Source organism: Mustela erminea, chromosome 14 (genome assembly GCF_009829155.1).
Source record: "Mustela erminea isolate mMusErm1 chromosome 14, mMusErm1.Pri, whole genome shotgun sequence".
Lineage (NCBI taxonomy): Eukaryota > Metazoa > Chordata > Mammalia > Carnivora > Mustelidae > Mustela > Mustela erminea.
In genome coordinates this window covers 80,079,101-80,102,368 of record NC_045627.1, presented here as the reverse complement: position 1 = coordinate 80,102,368, position 23,268 = coordinate 80,079,101, and the positions used below count along the sequence as shown (strand labels likewise).

The 23,268-nt window shown below is 36.9% G+C and overlaps 1 protein-coding gene across 1 annotated transcript in view; it reads left to right on the top strand.

Moving 5' to 3' along the window:
• CACUL1 (CDK2 associated cullin domain 1) overlaps positions 1-23,268 on the top strand; it is a 71,009-nt gene that overhangs the window by 27,943 nt on the left and 19,798 nt on the right. The window contains exons 4-5 of the mRNA XM_032312021.1: positions 19,580-19,675; positions 21,930-22,032. Of these exons, the coding sequence (XP_032167912.1) occupies positions 19,580-19,675; positions 21,930-22,032 (199 nt within the window). The remainder of the gene's footprint in view (positions 1-19,579; positions 19,676-21,929; positions 22,033-23,268) is intronic.

Genomic DNA, 23,268 nt, shown 5'->3' with positions numbered 1-23,268 from the left:
ACAAATTTGATGATCATTTTTCTGTTAGATTGAAGTTTAAACTTTTTAATATGATTTAGGAAGCCTTTCATTATCTGGTTCCTTCTTATTTCTGTGGCCTGATGCATCACGTCTCTGCTCCTGCGTACTGAACTTTTTCACTTCCTTGACCAGTTTATGTACTCTTTCACTTCTTGGTTTTTGCCATGTTAACTTGACTGCCTGGAACACTTTGTTTTTCTCTGCCGCCTTATTTTTTTGGTCAGTGTGAACATACCATTTTGGCTGCAGGTCGGACATCATTTGTTTTGGAAAACATTTGCTGATACCTTGTTCTCCCAAGCCTAGATTTGGGGACCCCTCATCTGTGCTTCTGTAATACGTAGCATATTATTGTAGTTCATCTGTTGTGTATTTCTTGTTTAGCTGTGTCTGTCCCTCCCTCTGTCCCCTATATTCTGAGAGGGCAGAGGAACATGTGTGCCTTCTTTGTTATTGTGTTGTTAGTACCTGCTGAGTGAAATGTATATCAAATATTTACCAATAAATAATTTACTGCTTGTTTGAATAAAGTTTTTCTAGTAGAACTCTGAATGTGATCCTGCTTTTTAATATCAAGTTTTGGGGTTCAGGGAGTACCACGGCTTTCATTAGATAAGCAAAGAACTCAGTATCCTCAAAAAGGATTGTTTTCATAACACTGGTTTGCTGTTACTGAAATAATACTAAATAATCTTCTAAGACAGAATGCAAGACAAAGTATGTGACTTGCCTTATTTATATCTATGAAATGTGAGTAGGATATTGTATTATACTTGGGCTCTAACTTCACGTATAGATCATAAATTTGACCAATAGAATTGTGATTCGCTGAATTCATTTGTCATCTTGGAGTTTTGCTTGAGTGGATTTTTCTTTTTCTTTCTTTCTTTCTTTTTTTTTTCTTTTTAAAGATTTTATTTATTTGACACACAGAGAGAGATCACAAGTAGGCAGAGAGGCGGGCAGAGAGAGAGGGGGAAGCAGGCTCCCCACTGAGCAGAGAGCTCGACCCAGGACTCGATCCCAGGACCCCGAGATCACGACCTGAGCTGAAGGCAGAGGCTGGACCCACTAAGCCACCCAGGCGCCCTCTCTTTCTTTTTTTTTTTTAATATATTATTTTTAAAAAAGATTTTATTTGAGAGAGAGAGAGAGAGAGCATAAGCAGGGGAAGGAGCAGAGGGAGAGGGAGAAGCAGATTACCTGCTGAGCAGGGAGCCTGACGTGGGGCTCCATCCCAGGACCCTGAGATCATGACCTGAGCCAAAGGCAGAGGCTTAACCGACTGAGCCACACTTGGCTACATTTTTGCCATGTGTTTGTTTGACCAATTGTCAGTAATTCAGTAATGAAGGTAAACTTGTTACTTACCCAGCTGGGCTCTCTGGGGTGCCAGTACTTTGAAATCACTGAGGTTCAGAGAGTGAGTTTCTGAGGTTTTGGAGAATGGTCCCTGTGAGTATTCATTCTTTATCATGAATGTCTGAATGTTCATTATACCTTTATTGATGCACCTTCATTTATTTAGCTGTTGTTGGACTGAGGAGCTTTTGCATTGCTTCCAGTCTTTGGCTGTTACTACCAGTGCTGCAGCGTTCACTATATGTGAACATATTACAGTTCATGAAAGTTGTACCAGAGTTGCACTCCTAACCATTTACATGTATATCAGTGAAATGTCTGTTTTCCCCCACCCTTGCTAATAAAGCATATTACAAGAGTAAATAATTTTTGCATTATATAATAAGAATTTTGATTAAAAACTAAAACATAAGAGTGCTATCTCCTTTGTGTTAGCATTTTGGAAACCATCCTGATAAATGTAATATATGATGTAAAGCCAGGGAATTTAGTTGATTTTTAGAATCAATACATGTTCTACTTGGAGCTCAGCAGTATGGCCTGAAGGAAAAATCTTACTGCAGAATGATATCTTTTGTAAGATTATAAAGTCTGACCATTATTAAATGGCACGGTGAAGTGAATGAAAACATGGGGACCTTGGTTTCAGTCTCAATTCTGCCATGCAGCTGCTGTGTTCCTTTTGATTAAACATGATAATAACAAATTGTAAATTTTCTCAGCGTCAAAATGAAATGGCTTTACTGAAGTACCTGGTTGCTCTAAGTAGTGTTCTAAGATAACCTGTGTCCTATCTCCTGCTTAGCCAGTGCTGCTTTGTTGTTTTTCCAGGTGTAAACTCATTAGTGTCCACCTGTGTGGAATGTTCTGGAGTCTTCATGCTCCCCTCAGAACAGAATAGGCCACTGTCATTTCTTCTACAGTGGACTCCTAGCATCTTGTCAGTAACAACCCTATCAGCAGTGATTGTGCTGTGTTATTTCTGAGTCATGTCTGGCTGCCCCACAGGTTCTCATTTGAGGGCAGGGGCTCTGTCATGTGTCTTTTTATCCTTCATGTCTGGCACAATCACAACTCAGCAAATGATTGGTGAGTGATTGCTCAGCAACCAGAATTGACCTCTACCATGGAAAGAGTAGCATAATTAATTTCATTTGATCACTAATCTTTATGTTCTCTAGATGTTTAGGCATTTTATTAATTTATTTAGAGTTTAGTTAATTTGGTTTATTAATTTATTCAGTATCACAGATATGTAGCATAATGTTCTTTATTGAGACCTTAAGGGTGCTTTTCCCGTGAAATAGAACAGGATCCAGGAGCCAGAAAAGTTGTATTCGGTTGGAATGGTTTTGTTTATCACTCTGATTTTAGAAATGAAATATTGTTATTATGAGCTAAATGGATGAGTTACATTTGGCAGATAATCAGAAATGTAGTGCCAGTGTTGATAAATCAATAAGCTGGACCTTCAGGGTGTGGGCCTTTATCTTTCAAGGGTATCTTAAAATAGTTGATGGTTTGTATAGTTTACGTGTCAGAGTAATTTATTCATCTCCATCAAAAGTCATATTCTCATGGGGAGACTGAACAGTATATGAAGTAACGTTCCATGTTCTCCAGTTATTGACTTAAAAACTAGAGAATACTATTTTCAGAGATTTCAGAAGGTTTTAATTTGTGTAAACCTAAATATCCTTAAGGAAGGGTGTAATCTCATGTCCTACCTCTTAAAAATTTGTTTCCTTCTTAAAAGAAACAATGACTTTTCCAGTACATAGTAACTTTATTTATTTATTTATTTGTTTTTAAAGATTTTATTTATATGAGAGTGAGAGAGAGAGAGAGCATGAGCAGGGGGAGGGGCAGAGGGAGAAGCAAGCTCCCTGCTTGGAGCCTGATCCTGATGTGGGGCCCATCCTGGAACCTGGGATCATGATCTGAGCTAAAGGCAGATGCTCAGCCAACTGAGCTCCCCAGGCACCCCTCACTTCAGTAACTTTAAAAAGCATTTTTTGTTAAGTTTATTAAGTTACTAAAATCACTTAACTGGCTAACCCCACTTATTGTGCTTGCTATTGTATTACATTGCGTGTAAGTTTCTGCTTTTCTGTCTACTACTAGGTTGTTTGAACTGTGACAGTGTATTTTGCCTTAGTTTTTTAAAAACCATTCTCCCCTGCCCCTGACTTTTGCACTTAACTCCTCTCTTCTTTAAATGTGATAAAGTCTCTCTTAATATATTTTCCTTTTTCCATGTCTCCAAAACCTCAGATGTGACTTGCCAGTCATGATTTTTTTTAAATTTTTTAAAATATACCAATGACTGCAAATAGATGACAAGTGTCCTAGTTTAGTGAATAATATTCTGTAAGTTTTAGAAAATTCTGTTAAAATATTTAGCAGTCGGGGCGCCTGGGTGGCTCGGTGGTTTGGGCTGCTGCCTTCGGCTCGGGTCATGAGCTCAGGGTCCTGGGATCGAGCCCCGCATCGGGCTCTCTGCTCCGCGGGAAGCCTGCTTCCCTCTCTCTCTCTCTCTCTGCCTGCCTCTCTGCCTACTTGTGATCTCTGTCTGTCAAATAAATAAATAAAATCTTAAAAAAAAAAAAAATTAGCAATCACCATACTTTTGGTTGAGGGCTCAGACCGGAGTCTCTAAATGTATGCTGAACATTTCAAGTTGGATTTATTCTTGTGGATGCCTCTTCTTGTGAATTCCTCTTCACTCAATTAATTTTCACACTCAGACTTGAGATTCATGTTCATCTTCGACTCCTTTTTTCTCCCTGACCTCTTGTTTCCAGGTGATTGTCAAGGTTGGTAGAACACTGTCCTTTGACTCGCCTCTCCCCTTTCCTTCTCCATGTCATTGGCGTGTGTCTCCAGTATTCTAATTGATTTGTTTTTCCTCTATTATTTGTTTTTGGGTGAATAAACTTCTAAAAACACTAATTTAATGGGCATTTTTTTTGTTCAAAAACCATAAAGACTCGCTGTTGCCTTTTTCAGTCACCATTGATTTTTTTGATTAGTATAAAAAACTGAGCTGGTTGATCTGTTGAAGGGGTTCCTAGAGGGCAACCTGATGTACCCAGAGCCTTGCATCCAGGTGTACAGGGGACTCTGTTAGGTATAGCAGCAGATATGTGATGGATAAGACTAGATAATTTGGACCAACCCTCCTACGGATAACAATTTAAAACATAAACGAGGTTGCTGATAAAACAATAAGAAATTATAGAACCAAGATCTGAGAGAGGAATGAAGCCCAGAGAGAGGAGTGTAGCATTTCAGCCATTTTTCATCTAGTGGCACTTGTTTATTTTGGAAGAGGAGGCTAATAGGCTAAGAAATTTAATAGTGTTTTGATGGACTTTTGGGGGTAGAATGATAAAAATTGGGAATTTAAGGTCCATCACACTTGAAGGATCACATCCTACAAGTAGTAAGAATAATAAGTTACAGACTGTTGTAGCTGGAGCCTGATTTCCTGATCCATTAAGATGGTCTGGATTTACTGGTGCCTCTAGTTGCTTACCAAAAGCAAAAGTAAATTATCTGGAGAAAAAGGACATTATCCTAGGCATCAAATTAGTTGCCTCATATTTCATAAACAGTATCTGGCACTCAGTCAGAATAATTAGTCATATTAGGAGGTGAGCATAAAAGTAATAGAAATGATTAATACATTTTTAACAAGAATTGAGAGAATCCATCACCAGTGGTCTCTAACCTTAAAGAAATAATGAAGAGTATTTTTCAGTTAGAAAGAAAATGTTCTAGATGAAAATTTGGAGAATCAGGTAGGGATGAAGAACAATAGAGAAAATAAATACGCAAGTGTAGAATAATAATGATAATGTCTCACATGGCCTAAGATACAGTTAATCAAAACACATGACAGTTGCATGTAAAGTGGATGGGAGTAAATGGAGGGGCACCTGAGTGGCTTAGTTAGTTAAGTGTCTGCCTTCAATTTAGGCCATGATCCCAGGATTCTGGGATCGAACCCTGCATCAGGCTTCCTGCTCCTGCTTCTCCTTCTCTCTCTGCCCCTCCCCCTGCTTGTTCTATCAAATAAATAAATAAGATCTTTTTAAAAAATGTTCTAAGGCCCTAGCATCATATAGGAAAAGGTAAAAGTACTAATTTAGTTTATTAGGCTGATAAAATAAGGATGCAGTTTGTAATTTCAGGGTAATCACTAAAAGAATGGTAAAATAAAGTGCAATAAACAGGATAATAGAGGGAGAAAATGGAATAATTTTGAAAATAAACAAGGAAGTCAAGAAAGGATAAAAAAGTACAGAGAACAGATGGGACATATAGAAAAAGCCATAAGATAATAAATTTAAACTTCCGTGTATTGATTGTTATGTGAAATGTTAAAGACTATTTTAAAAGAAGTAAGCAGATTATTAAACTAAATGAAATTCTGCAACCTTACTAAATGCTGCTAATAGGAGGCAGAATATTTAGCATTCTTTTACAGGCAGAAGGATTGCAAATAAATGATGGAAGAAGATACACAAACATCAGCCAGAAAGAAAGATGATATAACTACATTGATTTTGTTAATAGTGGTAGATTCAGAGCAAGAGGTATTATTGGATATAAAGAAAATATCTTGTAATAAAAAGTTCAAGTTCCAGAAAGGTAACATTTCTAAATGTGTATAGATCCCATAACATAGCCACAAAAATTAATAGACCCAAAAGGATAAACAGATAGATCCACAGTCATAATGAGAAGTTAACACATCAATGACATTAGTAGCATTTATTTCAAGAAATTAGAAAAAGAATACAAAGGAAACCCAAAAGAATACAAAAGGAAAAAGAATTAGGTCACAATCTTTGCTAGTAGACGTTGGGAACAATAGTATTCAAGGAACTGTCTTTCAAAGCAGAATAAGAAAAGTGCCCTGTCTAAAGGTGACATAATCTAAGCCAGATGGAGGAATAAGGAGGAAGCAGCATTAGAGTGAGTTGCCATTGGGGGTGTCCAGGTGGCTCAGTCAGTTAAGTGTCTGCCTTGGGCTCAGGTCATGATCCTGTGGTCCTGGGATCAGGGTCTGCATCACGCTCCCTGCTCAGCCAGGAGTCTGCTTCTCCCTCTCCCTCTGCCCTTGCTCATGCTGTTTCTCTTGCTCTTTCTTTCTCAAAGAAATAAAATCTTTAAAAAATGAATGCCATGAAAAATGGTGGGTGTTTGGGGAGGGAGCTGTTTAGGCTGAGAGAACTTCATAAGCAAAGGCTGTTTTTGGAGAGGTTTGGGTAGAAAGGAGTGGGCCTGTGAGGATAGAGTGTATTTGAGGGAGATTGGGAGGAGATGAGGCTGGAAAAGGAAGATTGGAGCCCGTTTGTAGAAGCCCTTACATGCCAGGAGTTGCACCGAGCAAAGACTGGTGTGGAATACAAGTGAGTACGTGATGGGTTGAAGTAGGAAAGAAAGGGAGGCAGGGAAGTAGTGGTTATAATAGACCAGGTGGATTACAGGTCCACGATTCTTTATCTGCAATTCCAAGATCACAAAAAAACCTTTGCAAATGGATGTTTCCTCTTCAGTTGGTGTCAGAACTCATGTGGTAGTAAGACTTGGTCTAAACTCGTGAGGAATTTGGGGGGAACATTTATATATTTCTTTTCCTGAAATATCAATGTGTTATGTGTTTTCTCCTAGAAATATCAGTGTGTTGATATTTCTAATCTCTGTTGGGTATTTTACATAATACATTGTGTAGATATCACTATACCGTCTAAATCTGTGAAGTTCTGAATTATGGAACACATTTGGCCCAAGGAATCTTGGAAAAGAAATTGTGGAGTTGCTGGTAATGGGAAGAAGTATCTAGAAGAAACAGTACAGCTAGAACCATGACCAGCCGGAAGAGAGGCAGGGTAAGGATTGGGAGATCTATTTGGTTTCCATAGAAGTGTTGGCAGTTACTAGAGGGGACTTGGGGAATAGGGAAGGAGGGTGATAGTGCTTTGAGAACATTCAGGTCAGCAAACATTGAATGTCAAAACATTGTATGAGCACGTGTGCTAGACTTAGCGTGGACTGCAGAGATCATTAAGATGCGGGTTTATTCTTTAGTACTGCTTAGGCAAAGGATGTAATGATCATTTTGATAGACTGGAATGGGATGAATAATAGGATAGAGATAGGAAATGAATCACAAATCTTGCTAATTTTCCCCCTTGTAAAGTCTCAAATTTATCCCATGCTGTGTGCCTAGCTTAGGTCCTCATGGGTACTCTGTGGAAAAATAGGAAGATTTCTAGCTTGAATCTTTACTGTGCAAGTCTGTTTTGTTGCCTCAGTCCTTTTTTTTTTTCAGACTTAGGTCATCTATTTTCTTTTTTAAGATTTATTTATTTATTTGAGGGGGTAGGGGCAGAGGGAGAGGGAGAGAGAATCTCAAGTAGAGTTGCTGAGTGCGGGAACCAGTGTGGGGCTTGATCCCATGACCCTGATGAGAGCATGACCTGAGCTGAGCCACCCAGGTACCCCTCATACCATCTGTTTTCTTAATCTTTCGACTCTCTTATTTACCTAAAGAGCAAAGACTATACTCCTTATCAAGGATTTCAGGGCTCTTCACACTGTGAACTCAGCAATATAGTGTAACGTTTTTGCTATTAAAATTTAAATGGAGGGTGCCTAGGTGGCTCAGTGGGTTAAGCCTCTGTCTTCAGCTCAGGTCATGATCCCAGGGTCCTAGGATCGAGCCTCGCATTGGGCTTTCTGCTCAGTGGGGAGTCTGCTTCCCCACCTCCACCTGCCTCTCTGCCTTCTTGTGATCTGTCAAATAAGTAAATAAAAAAAATCTTTAAAAAATAAATAAATAAAATTTAAATGGGCTGTGTGTTTTCATCTTTGTGTATTTTCTCACTTACTTTCTTTTGCCACTGTAGTTGACCCTTGAACAATATAAGGCACCAATCCCCCACGCAGTTGAAAATCTGAGGATAACCTTTCACTCCCCCCAAACTTAACCACTAATAGCCTACTGTGGACCAGAAGCCTTACTGACAACATAATCGATTAACACAGATTTTGTTTATTTGTTATATACTGTATTTTTATAATAATAAGCTATAGAAAAGAATATATTAAAAAAAGAAGAGAAAATATATTATAGTACCATACTGTATGAAAAAATCCATGAGTAAGTGGACCCATGTAGTTCAAATCCTTGTTGTTTGAGGGTCAACTCCCCCCGGGCATTCTCCTTGTCAGGGTTCGCTGAGCTTTTAATTTCAGTGTCCCTGACAGTATTCAGAATCACTTTGTCTTCTCTGCTCCTAGAGCACTGTGTGTGTGTTGCTACTCTTGGCCTTAGTTTAGCACTTTGGCACAGGTTTAGTTACTAAGCAGGATGCCATCTTTGCAGCATTGTGAGCTGCTTGAGGTCCAGAATCCTGAGGTACTAGTGTTGGTTTCTTTTGGCTTATTGTAATTGTGAACTAGCTGAATACTCGTTAGACAAAGTTTGCCTTTCTCTTACTTTTCAATGCATGGTAAGAGTATACGTCTCTATCCTGTTGAAATTAGACTCAGGCACGTGACTTGCTTTGGCCTCTGAATTGTGAATTCAAGTGAGGTGTGCATGGTGAAGTGTGTATCCAAAGATCTGAAGCCTTCAAGATCAGCTGTTCCGTTTTCCATGTTTCCATTTGCTTGCTGAGGGAATGGTGGCAGATGATAGAGGCTCTCTTATCCTGGGTCCCTGAGCAAGTTTGACATGGGGTAGACTCTCAAGATGGGCCTGTAAAACCTGAGAAAGAAAGCTTTGCTATGTATTTTTTTTCAATTTTTAACCCATTAAAAAAATTCTGTTTTGAGATATAAGCACATTTAAGATACAAGCATGTACTCTAACATTCATCTTTTATTTAAAAGTGTACAGACTCACTGGTTTTTAGTGTAGTCACAAAGTTGTGCAACCATCACTGCTAATTTCAGGACATGTTAGTTGCCCCAGAAAGAAAGCCAGTCGTCACTGGCAGTAATTCCCGCCTTCCCCTTCTCCCAGCCGCTGGCAGCTGCCATTCCACTTTCTGTCTCTGTGGATTTGGCTCTTCTGGACATTTCATAGAAATGAAATTGGACAATATGTGACCTTTGGTGTCTGGCTTAATTAACTTACAGTGTTTTCAAGTCCATGTTTATATCATGATTAATACTTCATTTCTTTTTATGGCTGAATAACATTCCATTGTACTATATTTTATTTATCCAAACTTTGTCATTTTAAGTCACTGAGATTTTAGGGGTGGTTTTTTGACTGATAACAAAAAGTATTTGAGTTGACAGTATTTAGAATATCCTGTTTGCCCCACCATTTGGACAATTGAGTTTAATGGATAGAACATTCTTTACTCTTAAAACTGTCCTTAAAGTGACACGTCTGTATTTTGATTATTTTTGTGTAGGTCTGAATCCAGAATCCATTAGAGCAGTCATGAGGCTTTTGCCCCCACATAATGCTGATAAATTTATGTATTAATGCACTTTATCCTGTTGAGAGTGTATTTTCACTTTCACTATGTAAAAACTGTTTTGCTGTTTTGATCTGCTAGCTTTCTAGCCAGTAACCCATTAACAAGTGTGTTTCTTCCAGCAGTTTTTCAGTGATTTGTAACTTACACTGAACATTATGTACATGCACAGAGTGTTTAAACGGACTTGGTTCCCAGGCCAGGCCAGGAACATTAAAGTGTTAGGAAAACCACCTATAATACTAATCTGAGTTCAGGTCCCCAAGAGAGACCACAAACACAGAGGTGGAGAAGAAAAATGTTGCAGTGTTTATTCTTCCAGTAGGGCTGAATTTGGGATGGTTTACATGACTGTTGGTCAACTAATTACATTTTAACCACTTATTTTAATAAGATTACAGTAGTGTTGATATCTTTTGAGTTAAATACATCTTTGTTAAGTTATAATTCGACTCTGAAATCATCTACTAGTAATAATAGAAATTTATAGAGACTAAACCATAATTAGTCAACATTACTTAACTTAGTTTTGTTCTTCACGGACACCAGATTACATATAAGGTTTTACTACCAAACTGCCAGCAAACTGAACCAGATTCTCTTGGTTTTTAAAATCAGAGCAAGGTTTGCTTTGCTGTTCATGTTCTGTCCGGTGGGTGGCAGCATAACGCAGCTGGTTGTCTTGCATGTGGTCATTGGATATTTATGTATGTTTTAAAGGCTGTAATTTCTACATCTGTTGAGCTGCACAGTGTGTTTTTAGAAAGACTTTCATTCCCCCAAATATGCTATTCACTCTTTGTGGAATGAGGATGATTTTAGGTAATAAGATAATTGCCTGTTATCCCTAAATGGTTTCATTGCCAACTGGTAGGTATCTTCATATGTGTATTCTACTGAATTTTTTTCTAAATAAGTTATTTGGAGATCGATTTTTTAATTCAAACTAAAACTTAAAGCAGTTATAGCAAAGTGGTACTTATCTCAACAGAATTTGCCAGTGAGACCCTCAGCCAATGTAACCCTCAGCAGACCATAATTTTAATAAGTTTACTATCATATTTTTAAGATGGGGGCTGCGTTTTCTTTTTATATGTCCTCATAGGGCTTAACATAGTGCCAGACCTAAAGAGAGATTCAGTAAAACACTTACTAGTTGATTAAAAAGCTTATGCTTGAGGTTACTAGAACCATCTACTTGTCTGAATTAAAACAGCATCTTGAAAATGGAATTTGTGATGAGCAAGAGAGATCGCTTAAATAATGAGCAATTATTTGCAGTTGTCACCACAGTATACAGAGTGCACTGTGAGTTATATTCTTTTTTTTCTTTTTCTTTCCTTTTCTTTTTTTTTTTTTTAAAGATTTTATTTATTTACCCGCACACAGAGATCACAAGTAGGCAGAGAGGCAGACAGAGAGAGAGGGGGAAGCAGGCTCCCTACCGAGCAGAGAGCCTGGGGCTCGATCCCAGGACCCTGAGACCATGACCTGAGCTGAAGGCAGAGACCCTACTAACTCACTGAGCCACCCAGGCGCCCTGAGTTATATTCTTTTTAAAATAAACTTTAATTTTGAGACAGAGTTTTGTACTTGGAAAAGGTAAGGAAAAAAGTTTTCTTTGAAAAAGAAACACATGGGGTAAGTGGTAATTTTTGCCAAGTTTTAAAAGGGGTGAGGTGTGTAGGAGAGTGAGAAGTCATCCTAGTCCACCTGACTTCCTTAGGCATTTTCCTCTGTTATGTAATCCTTGGACCTTTGTAACTGCCGTGTCACCTAGCTTAGTTATTGTTATATGGATAAGCTAAAGGAATCCAGGATCTCAGAAGCTGGACTTTTAATTCCATTTACTCTCAAAGACTCAGTGCAAACTTCTATAAAGAAACTGGAGAGAAGGTGTGGACTGTCCTTGTGCGGAGACTCCCAGGGATTCTATACTATTAGTTTACACTTGGCCTTGAATGATTAGTCACAGCTTCTGTTGTTTTCTTACTAGCTTTTATGGCTGCCATCACCGATGGAGAAACTTTCCTTAAAAGAACTGGTCATTTAAAAAAATTTTTTTTAAAGGTTTTATTTATTTATTTTTTAAGTAATCTCTACCCTGGAACATGGGGCTTGAACGCATGACCCCCAAGACCAAGAATCACATGCTCTACTAACTGAGCCAGACAGGAGTCCCAGAGCTGCTCACTCTTTAGAATTTGTTTCACCTGGTTGGACTGGGCAGCTGTAAAACACAGAGAACCCTGAGGTCTCTGATGAGCTTGGAAAATAATGTAGTTTAACTAGGTTTTTTTGTTATCAGGGTAGGACTGATGTTCTTTAGCAGCTTTCTGCATTTCAAGTAGATGTGGAACTTCACTGTTACATTCTAATTACTTTCTAAGCACTAAATTTGACAGCAGTCAAGAAGCAGTTAAATTTAAAAGAAAAATTTATGTAGAGTTGTACCACTAATGTTAAAATGCTAAGATATCATATTTTTACTGATTTTATATAGTTTGTATAATATATGTATATATGTATAGTTTGCAGCTAAATTGTTGCAGTTGTCCTGCAGTAAATCACGTCTTGTGTTAACTCAGCCCTTTCTTTAATCCTCTAGATTTCCTTCCCATAAAACTTCTTTTCCTGGTATACACTTGAATTCTCTAAGTGTTTAACGGCTGCTGGACTGGCTGTTTAAAGAGTCTCCTGAAGTTCTCATTAAAAAATACACACTTCTGGAAGGTTTCTTGAGTCAGGACTTAGGAGTGTGGCAGAGGAATCTGTCCATCATTAACAAGCCCTTCAGATGATTTGGAGAAGAGCATTCTTCGAGATTCACTGGCCTATGGAAATGCAGCCTTGTTCCTGAACCTGCTGTTACTTAAGCAAGGAGTGGTGCCATCTTAGGTTTAAATATAAGATTGTTTTGTTGCGGAGGCCACACAACACTTTTGCACCACTGAAGTCCTAGTCTGGAGTAGAAGGATCCATTCGGACCCAGATAATATACATAGTTAAGCCTAGTTTAAGTGTCTCATGAAGAAGGGCAAATGGAATAGACAGTGGTGTGTCCAGATGGTTCATTATGTTGTAGAAATATATTTGACCTGGCAGATGATGATATATAGCTGGGTGATAATAGCAAATTAGAAAATAATATAATTACATATTTTTTAAAATAAGCATACACACATAAACACAAGAACAGAAGAAAATGTTAATGGTAGTTATCTACCAATGTCAGTAGTGGTGGTTTTTCTATAATAGCATTTTTAATCTTTTCAAATTTCAGTAAACATGTATTACTTCTATAAAGATACAGGTTTGTGGCCTTCTTACGTTTTTTTAGTCTTCCTTCCCATCCTTTCTTCCTCCGTATTTCATTTTAACATGCAAAAGTCATTTATTTGAAGACAAAGTGTTTTTGTGAACGTAAAAGCACGTAGTCCTTAACATTTTTTCTATGTTTCATTTTGGTGGGATGAGGCAGAGGTGGAAGAGGAATGATACGAGATCGTGAAACTTGTTTGTATTTCACATCTGTGGTGTCCATTTTGGTAGCCCCTAACCACAGTGAAAATGAAATAAAAACTTGGTTCTTGGGTTTTCATTAAATAGGTTTTAAGTGCTAAGTAAACCTACATGGCTAGGGGCTACCATATTGGATAGTGCAGATATGGGACGTCTCTGTCATCACAGAAAGTTCTCTTGGCCAGTACTGACCTAGATCATAGTATTTTCAAGTCTGTTGCCTGGGAAATTATTTAAATAAATCAGTTGTTATAAAATTAAATATACATCTGAGAAGAATAACTGACCAAACTTCCTTATCTGGCTTTCAAAAGTAAGGATAACAAACTTGTTTTTCTTTCCTTTTATGAAGGCGTGGTATGATATAGCAAATCTTAGCCTTATGTCCTTGCTCTAAGGAATATACTTAGTAACTAAATATACATATAATACTAGTGATATTAAGCAGGTTAGGTCTTCAGAATTAGGGGGGGCCAAATTATTTTGTAACTATCCATAAGGTTATCATCTAGTTCTTTATTTTACTTAAAAATTTTTTTTTAAAAAGGCACAGTCTATTAAACAATAGCTATAGGAAGTTAATAATTGGTAACATTGTGGTAGAGAAGATTAGCAACAGGCTATTAATGTGGAGATTGGTTAAATGGTAAATTCAAACATTTTACTTAGAGGAACAGATTTCTTAAAGTATGGTTTGAGGACCTCAAGGGTTCCTGAAATCCTCTCAGAGGGTCTGCAAAATTGAAGCTTTTTCTAGCACTCCTAAGATGTTATTTGCCCTTTTTTGTGGGTTGATATTTGTTCTGATGTTCTGATGGTATGGTTCTGATACCTTACCACGGTATGGTTGTTGATATTTGTTCTGATGCCCACCAAGCCAGTGGTGGGCAAACTATTGATGCCGTTGCACAAATCTTCCACTCTTAGAAAATGAAAGCATTTCACTTAAGAATATCCTAGATGAAGCAGCATTTTTTTTTTAATTTCACAATTTTATTGTGATTTTTAATATACTTAAAATATTCTCTGTAGAGAAATGGGAAGCTGCATATCAAAGTACAGTGATTGTTTTAAGAAAAAGCACTTGTGTGGTTGGTGAATTTTGAGCTGAACTAGATGGGGTGTTTTTTTCCGATAGAACAGTGTTTTTATTTGAAAGAATGACTGACTGACAGACAAACTGGTTATTTAACTTGACTTTGGTATTCAACATTTTCTCAAAAATGAAGTGTGTCATTCAAGGAAAGCAACTGGCAGTCTTTGTTCCCAATGATAAAATTTGAGCTTTGAAGTGAAAATTAGAATTTGGAAAGCCTGTATCTACTACCATGACCTTGATGGCTTCCCAGTACTTAAAAAGACTCTTCTGATGAAATAGGTGGTGATAATAACAAATGTAAATTTTTTTTCTTTTTGATGTATAGTGAAATGCATCAACATGTGGAAGACATATGCAACTCAGTATTTTACAAATGACCAATTTCTGATGTTATAAAATGTATGTATTAAAAGATTAATTCAAAGTAGAAGATAGACCAATGGGTTTTAATGTAATAGAGTACAGAGAGTTCATTAATAGTTTCAGATTTCCTGTTTCAACTAACCTTTGAGAATCTTGTCAAGTTTTAAAGAAAAACATGCACAAGTATCTAAAAAGGATACTAAAGTATGCCTTCGTTTTCTGCCTACATATTGGTGTGAGGCTAGGTTTTCTTCATTTACTTCAACCAGAACAACATACCACATCTATATGAGAATTAAGCAGACTTCTATTAAGGCAGATGCTAAAGAGACTTGCATAAATGTGAAAACAGTGCCATTTTTCTTCCTTTTTTGGGAAAATAGTTATTTACATATAACTAGTTTATAATATAAAACATGTAACTTTTATCATTAAATGTTAAAATGCAGACTTCATTAATACCATTTTAGAATAAATTAGTACATATTTTTATATTTATATATTATATGACCCATATAATAAACAAAAGCTTTTTGGAATCTTCAATTATTTTGGTCTTCTTCCTAAGACCAAAATGTTTGAGAACCACTAGAATAAAAGTCTCCAAGGTATGTTCTTAGGAAAAGTATAAATTGGTGTGGTTTTATGTTAGCATCTGTGTGGAAAAGGATATCTATATATATATAGATAGATATAGATATATATATATATGATACTTATTTTCATATATGATGTTTAATTCTTCTGGAAGGTTATAAACGAATTAAGTGTTGGTTCAGTGAGGAAGGAATAAAGGTAAACTCTTTATTTCCTTTTGAATGCATTTAAATTTTAAACCAGATGAATGTGTTACTCATTTAAAGAAAAAAAAGCAGAAGAAATTGAAGCATTCCTACGAGATACGTTCTAAATTTTTGGGAATTTGGCTCGGTTATGAAAAGTCAGAGCAGGGTTGGAGCAGTAGTTAGTTTTCTGGCACCTTGCGTTTCCTTCCTTCCTTCCTTCCTTTTTTTTCTTTTGAGAAGAAAATGAGACTTGCTTATTTTAGGGTAAAAAATATCATTTAATGTCCAAGCCAAATACATTCATGTTGAAATAATGTAAATCAAATAGGTAGCAATTTCCCCCATGGGGCCTAAGGTATACTGAACTTAAGTTTTAAGGAGGGACGATTTGTTATTATTTTTTTTTTTTTTTAAAGAGTTTTTTTTTTTTTTTTTTTTTAAAGATTTTATTTATTTATTTGACAGAGAGAAATCACAAGTAGATGGAGAGGCAGGCAGAGAGAGAGAGAGGGAAGCAGGCTCTCTGCTGAGCAGAGAACCCGATGCGGGACTCGATCCCAGGACTCTGAGACCATGACCCGAGCCGAAGGCAGCGGCTTAACCCACTGAGCCACCCAGGCGCCCCGATTTGTTATTTTTTAAATGGCAGTTATTTCTAGTTCCTTGTAAAGAGATTGGATTTATTTTAGAACTTATAATTTATAGTCCTGTCATTTGAAAGGTTTTGAGTAAGTGCTGCGTGAAATGTGGAACTAAAAAGCTAAATAAATGTTCTGACATTTGATTTAGTACAAAAAGTGCTTTTTAATACTCATAACCTTTGAGGCTTTGGGAATTCTTGAAAAGAATAACTAAGGAATTCAATTTTATTTATTCTCTGCTGTTAAGTGTGCCTTTTGATCAGTGTTCATACTTTTAGCTTTTGAATAGATAAAGTGTCCTTTTATGAAAAGAAAAATTATTTTAATGCAAAAACTCTTCAGATTTTCTTTTTCTCATATAATGCTTCTAAAATTTATTTCTTTGAGTGCTGAAATATCATTTCCAGAGTTCTTTGCTGCAGTTTAGAAAAAGATATTACATACGATTCTGCCCAGTAGTTAGAGTTATAAGTTTGCCCATAATGTAGAACCATTTCCCCCAATTTCTCTAGTTAACAAAGAATGCATTTAATAATATTAATAGGTTTTTCTCAAGTATTAGACAAATAGATAGTTAATTCATAAGGGAATTTACTTACCCTCACTAGTTGCATGTGCCCTTATAACATCTGACATTTTTCAGAGCATACACATATCATTTTCTTTGATTTTTGGCACATCTTGGAAGTAGCACAATTAGTATTTTTCCTTTTTTTGTATTTATGGAAATTGAAATTCAGAAGGCTAAATGCATTGCCTGATGTCAATACAATCTTGTTAGGTAGTAAGGAAGTAGTTTCGATGGAAACAAGACAAGGTTAGGATTTAGATTTAAGCAAATTTAGATTTAAGCAAGACCGTCCTTGCAGAAAAACGGATTTATCTCTGCACGCTTTCTTGCAGGTTTGCGGTCAGCTGTGGAGGTTATAGAGACAAGACAGAGGTCTTGCCCTCTAGGGGCTTGAAGTTTAGTAGCAGAGGCAACCTGGTGGGAAAAGTGAAGAAGTGGAATGGTGTTCTATCTGAGGGCCCTGTGTCTCCGGCAGTTTGGAGGAAGTGACACAAATCTAGAAGAGTGAATAGAAGTTAACTAGAGTGACTGATTAGGGGGTGTGGTAAAGGCATTCAGGAAGAAAAGATTCGAGAAAATCTAAAACAGCACATCATACTGTTAGTGCGGTGGGAGTGCTCTGCTGGGCTGCGTGTGAGAAGAACAGTCCGTGAAAGCAGAGTGCGCTCAAGTTTTCTAAAGTTCTCAGCCTGCTAAAAGAGGGATGCAGTGTAAATGGCTGCGAGGACTCAGATGACTAAGTTTGAGTCTTCGTTCTTGGGCTTACTAGCTGTGGGACTGTAGATCTGTGACTCTTTCTGAGCCCTAGTGGCCTCGTATGTACAATGGAAATAACATTCAGTTTGCAGGTAATTAGGAAGACTAAGAAAAATAAATTAAAAAAAAAAAAGGATCTTGTATGTGCCAGATCTCTAAATGTGCAATCGTGGAAGATGAATTAGAAGTAAGGAACATTCACTACAATATTCTAACATCTCAGTAGAACTGAAAAAAATAAATGAAATCTTATATTAAAAATAGTATTGGAACGTTTGGACGTTTTAAAAACAGCTTAGCTGAAGTGGTTTTACAATTTAATTGTTTAGTATTCTGGAACCTTTCAGTGTGACATTTCCTTGTTTTCGTTGTTTGAAAGACAAAAGGAAAAGTAAGCACGGTATGTTTGTCAAGTAATGAGAATGCCATGGGTTAGAGTCAGTTTTGTTTGCATGATGATTTGTGCCATGCCCATCTCCAACTCTCTGTGTCTGGAATGAATTCTTAGCTGGAAGACCTGGGTCTATCCTCTTTTTTTTCAGATAAGTGACTTGCCCATTTGTGTGTTTCTTCAGTATTAAAATGATACCTAGTTAGTTTAGCTTTAGAGAATAAAATGAAACAGTGGATGGATATACTTTCCTAAAACATAGTGCCTTAGTCCGCTGGGGCTGCCGTAACAAAATGCCACAAACTCTGGGTGGTTTAACAACAGAAATGTACTTCTCCTGTTCTTGAGGCTGGGGGGTCTAAGATGAAGGTAGCAGCTGATTTGGTTTCTGTTGAGAACTCTCTTTCTGGCTCGTCCAAGCTGTGGGCCTGCTGTGTACTCACATACAGTGTGTGCTGGGGGCGGGTATGTGGTGTGATAGAATAGAGGAAAAGACAGAGGAAGAGATGGGGAGGGAGAGGGAGCCATTTGGTGTCTTTTTTTTTATGACCCTAATCTTAAAGGATCAGGGCTTGACTCTTAAAACCTCATTTAGCCTAATTGCTTCCTTACTCCAAATACAGTCACACTGCTTTGGGCTTCATCATGGGAATTTGGGAAGGGGAACACATAATTTAGCCCATAACAGGCAGTAAAACAGGAAGTGTTTCTTTTGATGGCCTTATGACTTGGTGTTTTGATAACAATGAGTTAAAAGCCAGGCATGTATTATGTTTATTTGATTGCTCTTTAGAGGTGAGGATATATATGGACCATTTAAGTCTCTTCATAGCTAATTGGTTAGCTATAGAAGTGGTTTACAGTCAAGTTGGTATTGAAGTCAGAATATTACTGTGCCTAAGGTAACTGTAAAAATTCAATAGCTATTTTAATAGTATGTCCTGTACCATTTCCTGAGTATTTTCTCTCTTTCTTCATATTCTAGGCTCAAATATGGTTTGGTTCCTATAGGAAATGTCCACATAGCTCAGTGATAATTTTTAAACTGATTTATCTTAATAAACACAACTTGTGAATGCAGCTTTTTACTCACTAACTGAGTAAGACTTTTAGCTAACATGGTATAAAGTTACACAAGTTTTAAAGACTGCTAAACCACACCTCAGGTTTGCATAGCGGATTTTGGAACAAAGATAGACGTCTTAACCTTTAGCCTTCTCCCGTTCTTTATTGTAAATTTCAGTATGAATTTTGACTTGGGATGTGCTTGGGTGGCTCAGTTGGTTAAGTGTCTGCCTTCAGCTCAGGTCATGATCTCCGGGTCCTGGGATCAGGCATTGAGTTTCCTACTCAGCCGGGAATCTGCTTCTGTCTCTCTCTCTCTCCCCCTCTGCCCCTCCCCAGTGCCTGTTCTCTCTGTCATAAAATCTTGGAAAGAATGAATTTTGACTTAGACTTCTGAGTCTGCATTTTTTTTTTAATTTATCTGAGTCTGCATTTTAGATTAAAGGTCTTCAACTTGGTTTCCCAGAATAATCACGTTTAATGTTCTTTCTCACAGGCCAGCCCTCCAGATCTCTATATTGAAAGATTTAATATAGCTCTTGGACAGTATATGGGAGCATTGCAGAGCATTGTGCCTCTTTTCATATATATGGTAAGTTAGAGCTGTTTTCTCTTTCCAGGTATCTCTGTTGGTCCAAGTGCAGATAGATGAACTGTTTATCTTTTGCTATGTATTATGTTAAAAATGGAAATTCATCTATTTTAGTAATGTTTGATTGTATTGACATAGAATTGTTTACCCTTTTACTGCATAAAAATTCTATAAATAACACTGCTGAATAGACAGGCATACAGGAAGAAGTACTGAGTGATCAGTACTCAGCATTTATTTTATTTCTGCCATATGGAAGACACTGTGCTTGGAAAGTAAAGATATGTGAGAAAGCTTTCTCGTCCTCAGAAAGTAAGAGTTAAGACAGCTGTCTAAAAACATGACATGATAAATGTCAAGTAAGTCATTCCATAAAACAAGTAGAATAATAAAATTTTCTTCCATTATGGTGATGTGCTCTCTTTCATTTGGAGAATTATGCCGCGAGTATAATTTTTAGTCTCTATGGACTTTATTGATTAGTCCCTTCTTCTTCCTAAATATATAAAATCATAGAATCTTAATGTTAGTGTTCCTATTAAAGGCAGGGGCCCTTAGCAATCATTATCTCAATTCCTTTTTGTTTATTAGAGAATGGGACATTTGGGTTGATCCTACATTCTGTAGCATAAAGATTGCTGTATGTGGAATACTAATCTTCAAAAGGATTTCTTCTCCATGAAATACAGTTTACTGAAAGAACAAAACAGAACATTGAGAGAAATCTGTATTATCAGCAGAGGACTATTCATTTGTGGAAAGATACTTATAGTAGAAAAATAAGCGGTGAAAGGTAATGACTCGTATGTATGCTTAGAGAGAAATCTTCTCCAAATACATTAGCTGAAAAAGAAAAATGCAAAGCAGTGTGTAATATTCTTCATAAAACGTGTTTCTTTATTAGGGAAAAAAAAGCATACACACACACACAAACACACACACATCCATGTATTTGCAAGGAGCATTTTAGAAAGAACATACAAGTTTTCCCAGTTGAATGGGGCCTTTGAGAATGCAACAGAGGGTCAGCTGTGGGAGACTGGTTTTTATTGCATGGTTTTATTTTGTTACCATGTGCATGTTATTTTTATAATTTTCATAATCTTCTGTTTAGGAGAATCAGTGAGCAACTTACTAACATTCCTGTTTTTATTTTCCATACCTGTATATTGAGTTAACATTTAACATGAACAAATTTAGTCTTGTTTGGCTGGTCATTCTTTTTTTTTTTTTTTTTTTTTTTTTTAAGATTTTATGTATTTATTTCAGAGGGAGAGAGAGTGCGAGCACAAGCAGGGGGAGAGGCAGGCAGGAGAGGGAGAAACAGGGTCCCAGCTGAGCAGGGAACCCGATGTGGGACTTGATCCCAGGACCCTGAGATCATGACCTGAGCAGAAGGCAAAGGCTTAATCGACTAAGCCACCCAGGTGCCCCTTGGCTAGTCATTCTAATCATGATGCTTTTGGCTGCAAAAAAACAGAACACCTGATTCAAAGTGGTTTAAGTAAATAAGGAAAAGTTTTAATCTCTTGTAATAAAACTAAGCAAATAAGGCAGTCTCTGCCAGACTTCAATAGGCAGTCTCATGGTTCTATAGTGTTACCAGGGACTCAGGTTCTTGTCTCCTTCATGTACACAGCATCTGTTTCAGTTTGTTCTCGTGGTCATAAATGAGTTACAAGATATTTTGCACCGAACTAGGCTTTGCTCAATCTGTTTGCTCTATGTTGGGTCACATGTCTGCCTTTGAACCAAAGACCGTTCCTAAGAATGCCATAAGCTGAGTAACTTAGAGGAATCAGTGAAGCAGATTGTATGTTGGGGAATCAACCAGTGCATGTCCACTGCCTGCTCTCAGCGCAGATCATTGATAAATGGGGTATCTTTTATTAGTGTTTCCTGTTGTTGCCTTTTGGTGGTGATACAGTATTTTTAAAGGGCATATGTGCTTGTCACACAGTGTGGTCCGTTTGTCTATACATCTCTGTATAGTTTATGTTGAATGTCTTCCTGTGTTCTTTTGGAGGTGTATGGTTCATAACATTTTATCTTTATCTTTATGTGCTTTAACTCCATGCCAGAAAGACAGATAATAGTAGCAGGGCTTTTGTTTTTTAATGTTGGGTTTTTTTGTTTAAATTGATACCTTTATTAATTATTTCCTAAAATAATTTATTTTTTGGTGCTTCAGCTCATTAGACAAATCACTTCCCCCTAATTAAGTCACTAAAAAACAATTTATTTTCTTCTTCAGAATAAGTTTTACATCGAAACCAAGCTTAACAGAGACCTAAAAGATGACCTTATAAAGCTGTTTACGGAACATGTTGCAGAAAAGCACATTTACAGCCTAATGCGTAAGTAATTCAGCTTATAAGGGTGAGATAACATGAGCGATGATCTTTTTGATTTTTTATCAGAGAGCATTGGCATGTGCAGCCATTATTAACATCTGAATTGTATAGCAAGAGGTGTTGCAAGTCCAGTTCTATAGAGACCCTGAGGAACTGAAAATGGAGAGCTGGGAGTAGCTGAGCTAGGTCTTGGGACAGTGCCTTTATATCTGGCCTGATACTTACCTTTTTTACCCTCCTGACAACGGGGGAAATATTTATAAGGGGTTCACCCTAACTTTGTTACTCGTAATTCTAGAAGGAGCACAATATTTTATCTTTGAAATGGTAGCACAGAATTCTTTCTGATTTTTACTCTTTGGTATAAAATCCCTTGTCTAGTCTAGTCATTTATTAACTATATTTTAGGCAAGCTCTTCAGCTTCTGATATTGAGTTTTTTCTTCTATGAAGTGAGATTTATAAAAGGTTTAACTTGGTAATGTAGATTGGTAAGGAAGCAGATCAAAGCACCAAGTTCAGTTAGTTTTTCTCTCCCCCCATTCTTGGGCCCCCTGCCCCCTCACGGTAGGTGGCATCTTATCCTACGTTCCGTAAAAATGTATACCTCTCTAAGTGGAGTTTAGGAAGTTCCTTCAACCTAAGGTCTCAGCATCTTTTAAAAGTTCATGTTTTTTGCAGTATATCATTGAAGTCATTTTTTAGATTTTGGCACATACTTGGATTTATAGTATGTATTTTTAGCTTTTCTAATACTCATAATTACTTTCTGCCACAGTGAACTTTTACCAGTATTTACAGAAGAATTGTTCTAACCTTGACCATCAACTTTTTTATTTTTGAGTTTAAGAGAACAAATTATTAAACTTTGGGCCAGTTTATTCCAGAAAGGCCAAGTTTTCAAATAATACGGTTGATTAAGGTAATACTTGTTTCATTATTATATTCCCAATGGATTCTATCAGAATAGAGACCAAAATCTTGGGAGCATGACTTTCTAAAAATTCGGACAGATGTTTATAAGCATCTTTAAATATAATCTTCTATATTCCAGGTCTTATAACCACTTAAGTATTATCTCTGATGTTGACATTTTCTTTACTCTCATTGCAAAATGGAACACAGCATTTTGAAGTCTTTCTGTTAAAATTCTTTAAAAAAATGTTACTGCTTTTTTTCTCTGTGAATCTGTTTTTATATTTATCAGTTAATTTAGAAATCAATGTTATTGGGCATATGC